At 62.7% G+C, this 9,328-nt stretch overlaps 1 protein-coding gene across 1 annotated transcript in view; it reads left to right on the plus strand.

Moving 5' to 3' along the window:
- The window catches only part of LMX1A (LIM homeobox transcription factor 1 alpha), a 113,518-nt gene extending 107,919 nt beyond the window's left edge, over window positions 1-5,599 (plus strand). Inside the window, exons 6-8 of the mRNA XM_039881585.1 lie at window positions 161-230; window positions 2,416-2,586; window positions 4,506-5,599. Of these exons, the coding sequence (XP_039737519.1) occupies window positions 161-230; window positions 2,416-2,586; window positions 4,506-4,666 (402 nt within the window). The 3' untranslated portion in view covers window positions 4,667-5,599. The remainder of the gene's footprint in view (window positions 1-160; window positions 231-2,415; window positions 2,587-4,505) is intronic.
- Window positions 5,600-9,328: the final 3,729 nt, after the last annotated feature.

The following is a 9,328-nucleotide window of genomic DNA, read 5'->3' on the forward strand; positions in this document are numbered from 1 at the left end:
GCAAAGCAGGAGGCCCTCGGCGGCCGCGCATGGCACTCGGACTCTGCCCCTCAGGTGTGGCTCCTCTGCGGGTCACGGCCGGGGACCCGGTGCTGTGCCTTACACGGGACGCGTGCCCTGCTCAGGGCCCGGCACTAACCCCGTGGTCCTCTCCCGCCAGATGAAGAAGCTGGCCCGGCGGCAGCAGCAGCAGCAGCAGGATCAGCAGAACAGCCAGAGGCTGAGCTCGGGTAAGCGGTCAGCGCCGCGCCTGCGGGGGCCGGGCCTGTCTGCCCAGGCCCTCGCTGCCCACCCGTGGGCTCCGCGAAGCCCAGTCCCTACCCTCACGGAGCTGGGCCCGTCCAGTGAGCGCTGAGCTGTGCAGAGCTGTGACAGGCTGGAGGGCACCGGCCGCAGGCTGAGAGCTGCTCATGGGAGGTGGCACCGGCGGTGTCCAGTGCCTCCCAGCCCTGACCCCGCACCGGCACGGCGACAGCACCGCCTGCCCCGTCTCCGCCCGCCCAGCCCTCCTCCTTCCAGGCACGATGCCGCCGTGACTGCCCACTTCCCACGTCCCGTAAGACAGTAAAACCACGATGCTCTGATAGTCCCCGGCCTCGTCGCTCACGTTGTCCCCAGTGCGTTCTCGCTGCCGACTGGCTGTCACAGCCGCCACCTGAGGTGAGCGGACGGCTTGTCATTGTCCCTGCCTCGCACACAAAGGCTCTGCCACACCGACCCGGGCCCCGTGCGAGGGGCGGAGCTGCCGCTCGAACCCCTCTCTCTGGTTCTGGCTCCCACTGGACCCGGCTGCCCCGGCTCACCCCCAGCTGCCGGCACCCTCGTTTTTCTAACGGAGGTGCTGTGAGGATTGGGGGTGGAGTGAGGGACAGGTGGGGGAGCCCCCGAGGAAGTTAAAAGAAAAAATTCAGGGATAACTATGAGAAAATGATGTCGTTCTTAAAGGGATACGCTCCCAACCCGGCCACCCAGCAGAGCCAAGGTGGTCTGTGTGTGCCCCAAAACAGAGCGCTCACCCCGGTGTGCACGCGGGTCACTGGCATTGGGTGACGCACAGATTCTGTCTTACGGTCCAGGCGAGCCCCGGATTCTGCACTTTTAACAAACTCCCAGGGCTGCTGGTCTGTGGACCACACTCCGAAGGCCGTGGGGTGTGGCACTGGCTCTCTGGCCCTGGACAGAGCCCCTCGTCCCTGCACGGACCCCACCTTGTGCTCGGTGCCTGGCCTCGGCCCCGTCTAGGACTGGATCTCGCAGCCCAGGGTCCCCGTAGCGTCTCAGCAGTCTGTCCAACGGCATGTAGAGCTAGGACAGGACGGCCGCCCAGGGAGAGAGGAGAAATGGCAGGATCGGGGGACAGCGGTGACCGCAGCTCTGCCCCGGCTCCGCCCCCCGCGTGGCTGGAGCTGGGACCTGCCTCCTGCGCCCCAGGCTGAGACACCAAGGGTGTGGCGAGCACACGACAAGTTGGCTCCTCCAGGCTGACGGGCCGAAGGGAGGGACGCGTCGAGGCCGCATGAGAACAGGCGCGGAGCACGCGGGGCCTCGGCGACTGGCCAGGGCAGCTCCCGAGGAGACGAGAGCGGAGGGCACGGGGCGGGGGCTTAACCGTGCCCGGAGACCCCGCGGGCGGCGGAGGCGGCCCATCTGCACGCGGAGGCGGGCTGTGGTTCCGATGTGCCACGCGTGGGCCGGTGGAACCCCGACGTCAGGCCGGCGCCATGGTCCCCTGGCCGAGGGGCTCCTAGTGGGGCGATGCCGGGAGGGTCTCCCCTTCACCCGCTCCGGCGGCCGTGACCCTGCGCAGCAGCGAAGGCCTTTGTTCTGATGATGTGTTTCAAGGAAGTCGTTCAGGTTCAACTGCCCCCCATCACCTCCAAGGTGCCCCGACGTTCCCCATCGGGCACAGGCTGGGACCCCCGGATGTCACCTCCTTCCCATCCACCCTATAAGTGAGGGAACCAAGCCCCAGGAAGTGGAATAAGATGACGCGGCTGTGGTCGCCCAGCCCGTGTGCTCAGCACCCCGCGCACCCTCCGCGCGGCCGCGCCCCGCGGAGCCCTCAGACGCTGCACAGGGCCGTCCTGGGGTGTGGCTTCTGAGGCTGCGCCGTGGAGGACGTGGCCATGTCTCCTTCCTGCTCGGTGGGGTCTCGTGCTCTGGGGGAGCCAGCTGCCACGGTGTGGGGACACGCAGTGTGAGGGCCCCTGGCCGGGCTCTCCCACCCAGCACTTCCCACTGCGAGTCCGGGCACCCCGTGTGACTCGCCTGTGCCCGCGGAGCCATGCCAAAGGCCAGCGCCGGGCAGAGACCCTGAGCTGGGGGACATGCTGTTCGGGAGATGCTGCGTGTCCCTCCCAGTGGGGGCTGCTGGGCGGCGTGTGGAGAATGACCTGCCATCTCCTCATCCCGCAGCTCAGACCAACGGTGGCGCCAGCGCTGGGCTGGACGGCATCATGAACCCCTACACGGCCCTGCCCACCGCGCAGCAGCTCCTGGCCATCGAGCAGAGTGTCTACAGCTCGGACCCGTTCCGGCAGGGCCTCACTCCGCCCCAGCTGCCGGGAGACCACATGCACCCTTACGGTGAGCGGGCGCAGCCGGGCACCACCGAGTCGCCTCCGCCCTGTCCGTCTGTGGGCGAGGACGGTCTCGCTGTGCTCATGCCCTGTGGCCACCGGCGTCCCTGGGCCACGCCTCTGTTTTAACGGTACATTTCAAGAACGTTCTCCGGTTCAGCCGCCCGCACCCCGGGTCTCCAGGGTGATTTCCAACGGCCGTCAGGCCTGCCCCCCAGGGGATGGCCACAACCCGCTCGCTTGGGTCTCTCGTTCTCCCCCAAACACATCTGTGGTCCCTCAGGCTCCCCCGCTGTGAAGCACCCCAGGGGCCCTCGAAATGCCGCGGGGCCCACCCCGCCCAGGGCTCACCCCGCCAGGGCCCTGCGGCCACGGAGGAAGGACCAGCATGGCACCATCGGTGACGCGTCCGTTCACTCTCACTTAGCGCTCTCGTCCGTCACTGTCACATGGGGGCTGTGCCGTGACCGTACGTGTGCACGTGCCCCAAGGCCATCCCTCCCGCCAGGGACCGTGTGCGCTTCTGGCCGTACCAGCGTCCCGTGGGCGGGAGGCCCTAACTTAGCAAATGGTGACAGGGAGAAACCACACAGAAGCGCAGAAAGCAAGTGTCCTAACTGGACCGTCATGGACAGCAGTGAGGTGCCCTCAGGGAATTGCTGGAGCCTCAGCTGACTCGTGACGTGTGACCAGTGCCCCCACCCCATCCCAGCACCCTGAACCAGGCTCGCTTTAAATGCTGCTGTGTGGAGGGCTGAGTCCCACCCCCAAGTGCCCAGCTTGCTACCTAAGCTAATGTGGCCTGGGCAGCCCAATGGGCCGGCCAGCTCTGCACCGGAGGGCTGAAGGCCGGCCTTGGGGCCTAGTACAGGGGACCGTGTTTTTATGCACAGAGGTCAGTGGCCTCTGCATTCACCTGTACGTGAAAATTGCCATAATAACCCTGGTAATGAAAAGTCGAGTTAGATTCAGCCGCCTTCAAAACATTGGTATTGGAGACGTATGCCTCACTCACAGACTTCGTCAGATGACTTCTTTTTTGGCTCCATTTAAAAAAAAATTGTTGTTCAGCTAAGCCCCGTCTTTTCCCGTGATGCATCCGGCAGACGCTGGTGACCGCCTGGCCCCCTCAGGAAGCCACGGCCACCTCATTCTCTCACACGTGGACGTGGGTGTGCCTGCTCCCACGGGAGCTACCCCCTCAGCTTCCTCAGAGGGCAAGTGTGACGTCCGCACCGTCTTCACTCCGCGGCCGTGGGAAAACTGGGCAAATGACCTTTCTGCAAGTTCTTAAATCTTCAGAGTCCCAGGGGTCTTGCTACATAAAGAGCCCCATGATGAGTCCTTTAGTAAAGCGAGTCATCGAAGCCACAGGACAAGCCTGAGACGGCCGTTTTCAGCTCTCGCGCTTGCTTGGAGGTGAAGTGCTTGCGCCTGTAGCTCCCGGTCTCGCCCGGTTCCCAGCTGGGCCTCCATGTGCCCAGAGGCTCCTCTCTGGAGGCCCCGAAGCTCATCGGCTCTTGGTCCGAATCGGGCAGACAGCTGGCGCTCAGCACACCTGAGCGTGCCGTGTCACGGGTCACGAGTCTGAGATGGGGCAGAGCCCACGCCGTCGGCTCGCCTCCCTCCCCGGGGACCGTGTCTGCGGCGGCCGTCCCCACACGCGTGGTCTGGACGTCTGGACATCGGCCTCCGCCCACCTCGCTCTAGCGCCGTGTCCTGTCCCAGTTGACAGGTGCCAGGTGCTGCCTTTCAGGCCCGAGACCGTGGGAGCCCTGGTGAGCACAGACTGTGCTCCGTCCCTTTCCCTGTAGGTCACCCGGCCCGGCCCTGCAGACCCTCCCCCGCAGACCCTCTCCTCAGGAGCCGGGCCGGGGCCGGTCCCCGCACCCAGCGCCTCACGCCGGTGTCTCGTCTGCCTTTCAGGTGCCGAGCCCCTTTTCCACGACCTGGACAGTGACGACACCTCTCTCAGTAACCTGGGCGACGGCTTCATGGCCACCTCAGAAGCCGGGCTGCTGCAGCCTGGGGTGGGCAACCCCATCGACCACCTGTACTCCATGCAGAATTCTTACTTCACCTCTTGAGCCCCCTCCCCACCCCAGAGCTGGAGGCCGGGCCCCCGTGTGGGACGACCATACCTGCGAGGGGGCGGCCGGCTGCAGGAGTGGGGGGGCGGGAGCGGCGGGCTGGGCAGGGCGCTGTCGGGGGTGCTGGCTCGGCATCCCCAAGGAGGTGACACGTTGCATAGTTTATCGTTCCTAGTAAGAGTCCTTAGCGTTAGGTCTGAAGACGTGTCTCGCTGGGGACAGGGACTTCTACTGTAGACGTGCTCGTGCAGACTCGGTACCTGGAGACCCTAACAACTTCCCACTGTGCTGGGGACGCTCACGGCGAGGGGCCCACACGTCTCTGCGCGTGCGCCATGGGTGTGCGCGTGGGCGCGGCCTCTCTCCCTCCCTCGTCCAAGTGTATCCGTGATTATGACAGACACCAGCTGTACAGCAAAGTGACTTTATTTTCAGTGTGAGCTATATTTAAGGAAATGCTTGATGCACTTAAGTTATAAAATGAGATAATTTACTTTTATAAACTTTATTTGTAGTTGGAGGAGACTGGCCGGCAGGGCAGAGAGGGCTGCCCGCCCCCCGCCCGCAGCTCCGCGTGCTCGCGTGAGGTCTGTCGTCAGGGAGTGTCGCCGAGGTCTGGGCAGCGGCTCGCGTGGCTGGCCGAGTTCTCGCGTGGGGTTTTTGCTCTCTTTGGGGTTGAATCACTGGGTTTGGGGGACAGGGCCGTCCCTGATTTTGTTCTCAGAAAGTGTCAAGCGTAGACTCTGCGGCTTGCTTTTCCGTTCCGGCGTGTGGCGGTGGGTGGCGTGAGGCGTGTCGCTTCTGCCCTTGGGTGTCATCGTCTGCACGTGTGGGCTGAGGCTGACGGCACGCACCTACCTCACTGCGGGGCCCCAGGCTTACTCGCCCCCGGGACGCACAGCAGGGCTGAGATCACACCCGAGATCTCTTTAAAATACAACAGGGTGGTCCGAGGCATGGACGCCGGGGGCCGCCGAGCAGGAGGCGCCGGTGCCCAGGGCAGCCAGGGAGGCACCAGGGTTCTTCAGGGGGAGGGGGCTGTGGCTGACGGGACGGAGGAGGCCACCGTGCGGCTCGCGGGCAGCGGTGGCAGACCACAGCCTACAGGCCGGTGTTCGTGGCCTGCCGCTTGGGACGATGTTCACCGTCTTTAAGGACTGTTCAGGAGGGAAGAGGGAGGTGACGCGGGTGGCCCCGTGGGACTGCGACGCTGCCCTCTCCCTGTCTGGCTCCCCCCAGAAGTGCCGCCCGCTCTGGGGGCGTCCTGTGCGGCCTCCGGGCTCAGGGGCGGGTGCGGCCGGGACCCAGGAGCCTCTGCCAGGCTCGCTTTGCCGGCCCTGAGCACAGGAGACCCAGCAGCCATGTACGCGGGGACAGGTGCCCACCCTGTTCTCCGCGCGGTGCTAGGATGGGCTGCCTCGGTGCTGGGAACCCCGAGAAACCAGAGCGAGGTGCTGGGGACGCCGGTGGATGGCGGGGGCTCCCCCGACAGGGGCCAGGGCGGGCCTGGCCTCACTCCTGGCGACGCCGTCCGTCATCAGAGCCAGGACCCAGTGGCTCGTCCCCTTCGCCCTCAGCCAGGCCAGAGGGAGCACAGCCCTTAGTCGCGTCTGCGTGTGTGACTTTGTGTCCTTATTTATAGTTTACGCAAAGCGCCAAGAAGCCCCAGCCGCCTGGCGAGCGGGGTCGGGCGGACACTGCGGAACGGCCCCTGGCGACGGTGGCAGACTGTGTGCCGAACCAACAGAGGTCCTCGTCCTCCTTGTTACCGCTGGCGACCGAGATGAAATAAAACCTTACAAACGAGCTGCTGTTTGTTCAGGGGCAGGGGACCAGGGGACACGGGCGTTTCGTCAGAGGGACATGGGGCGGAGCTCGTGGCGAAGGTTCACGTGGCGGGACAGAGTGGCTTCCACACGACCAGGAGGGAGCGGGCTTCACGGGGACCCCACAGCGGGAGGCCCAGCACCGTCCCCACCGCCTCACTGCAGGCCCGGGCGTCGGCGGTGTGCGCGGCTGCGGCCGGGCGGTCAGAGGGGAGTCGCGCGGAGGACAAGGGAGATGCCCGGCGGGCGGGGCGCCGATGGCCGGCAGGGGCCCCCTGACAGAGCCCCACGGTTCTCATCCGTCCTGACTGGCCCGGGGGTGGGGGCTGCCGTGACTGGGAGGAGAGGAAGCGAGGGAGTGGTCGGTTAGACCCCGGGCGCCCCCCGCCCTCTGCGGTGGCGGCCAGGTGTGCGCTGCTCACCGTCCGCGACTGTCCAGGCCCCATCCCCACCCCCCAGGGTGGGCGGTGACCTCGCCTCTTGCTGAGGGCCTGGATGGAGAGAGGTGACTTATGGGGCTGGACTAGCGGGAGGGGACATAGAGTGGCTAATGCCACCCACTGCAGATACCACCCCCCTTTATAATAGCTCGATAGCAATAGAAACTGTATTTTTGCTCCCAGGGAGGACCTGGGAGGGGTTCGGGCAGAAGGGCACCCCGTCCCCCGCGTAAGGAAGACCCTGCTCCCGGCGTCCAGGCTGTCCCGGTGCCCGCTTGTCTCTGGCCCTTTCTCTTCCCCTGCGAGCGGGCGCCTCCGGGTCCAAACCCAGCTCCACCGCTTCCCGGGTACCTTCCTTAAAAGACAACGGGCATGGGCCCTTTTTCTCTGCTCTGGGCCACTTTCTTCTTCCTGGCCGGAATGCAGATGTGATGGCTGGAACCGGAGCAACTATCTTAGGTCACGAGATGGACTTGTGAGCGGAAGCCACACATGGTGAAACGACAAGGTACAAAGAGCCTGGATTTCTGGGAGCCAAGTGGCCATTCCCACCTCGAACTTCTTACATCTTGACGTACATATGCGAGGGAGAAATAAACCTCTTTTTTTAAGTTACTGTTGTCTTGTGTTTCTTTGACTCATGATCACATCTAATCTGAACGGATGCAGAAAGCGAACCCAGTTAGGAGGAAATCTAAGCCCATTCCGTTCCCTTTGGGCTACAAAGGGATCGAGGGAGGGGTCCAGACGGTTCGTTGCTAGGTGGTGGGAGCCCACGGAGACAAGACAGGGCGGGCCGATTGCCCTGTGACCTTAGAACACACAGATGATCCGGGGCCACAGACTGGGAGCTGGGGCCTCTCATCCCTCACAGAAAGGAGGTCGAGGTGAGTTTTTATTTTATCGTTTTCACCCACCTCCTCTCAACAAACTTCTCTGAGACCCCCCTCCCCGCCCCCACGTACTGGGGCGTCTGCGGCCGGTCGCCCCGCCTCCTGAAGGAGCGTGAGCGAGCGATTCTCTACGGCATTTCTTGGCTTTGGCCACCAGTGCGATGAGAAATCATTGTCCATGTATGCGCATGTATACACACGCTATTCACACTCACGTGTGTGCATAGTATGCCCGCACACGTGGAGCAGGTTCGAACGGCCACGGTCAGCTGCCCTGGTCGGCCAGGTTTTAGTTCTAGATCCAAGCTGTGGTCTGGACGGTCCGAGATGGCGTTAGGTGCGCGTGGGATCCGGGAGGTGGAGTTAGAATTGAGTGCTCTCTTCATCCCCATGATTCAAACACTTTTTTTGACCATTTACTATTATTCGGGGCGGGGAGCAGGAAATGGGGGAGAACCTGTCTGACGGGTGGTCTGGAGTGAGTTGCTGAGCCCCGCTGGGTCTGGGGGTCTCGGCGTCTCTCTGTGGCGTGCATCAGCCTCAGGTGCTCCTGCCTCGTCCACGTGGGAGGTTACTGGGATGGAAGTGCGTTTGGCGGACATTCGCTGACGGATTGTGTCAGGGGTCCTGACTGGCCCCAGATCTAAGCCTCATCCTTTAATTAGATTTACCAGCAAAGCTGTTTTTTTCTAAAAAAAAAAAAAAAATCTCCATTTGACTGATTCCTTTGTAATACTTGCCAGTTATTCCCAAACTTGGGAAGCAAAGACAATCATGTTTTTTATCATTGCCTTACAACGCTGACAATTAAATTCCTGTTAGGCGTACCGCAGACCATTCAGCGGTTGCGTGGTGAATGCACGTAAATGCTTTGTTCCTTCATCCACTCGACATTTAAGGTAAGCTTTTCAGGAACTATCTCTGTGCCAGTCTCTAGCCCGGAGACGTGAGTCTGAGTTTCAGTTTGAAAACTCAGCTTTGCGAGAAACGTTATCTTTATTTTCTTCGTGGCGAAAAGTTTTGTAAACGGATCGTCAGGATTAAATCGGGTGTTTAGCAAAGGCGTGTGCAGAGTTCCATAGAGGCAAAGGAGAGAAGGAGGTGGCATCAAGGTGGAGGTGACATCTAATCAGGGCCTTGAAAGATGAGGGTGCCAGGAACAGGTGGGGAGGACGGTCCAGAAAGAGGAAGTAAAGAGAGAATGAGCAGCACTGTTCAGGGCAGGCGGCCTTGGGGACTGGGACACGGGGAGCTCAGGGAGGCGGGGGGAGGCGGGGCTGGGACAGGCTGTGCCATTAAACTGGACTGGGAAGGACCTCGCCCAACTCTTCACAGACTGGACTTTATACACCGGGGGCAGGAGTTAGTCGATTCGACAAGCTTTTCCAGAGCATCTCCTAGAAAGAGGCGTCACCGTGGCCTGCAGCAAAGACAGACAGACACAGACACAGCTTCCATCCTTGCAAAACTGAGAAATCAGTAAGGAGATAGAAAGCACAT

This window comes from Pteropus medius, unplaced genomic scaffold (assembly GCF_902729225.1).
Source record: "Pteropus medius unplaced genomic scaffold, Ma_sr-lr_union100, whole genome shotgun sequence".
Taxonomy (NCBI): Eukaryota; Metazoa; Chordata; class Mammalia; order Chiroptera; family Pteropodidae; genus Pteropus; species Pteropus medius.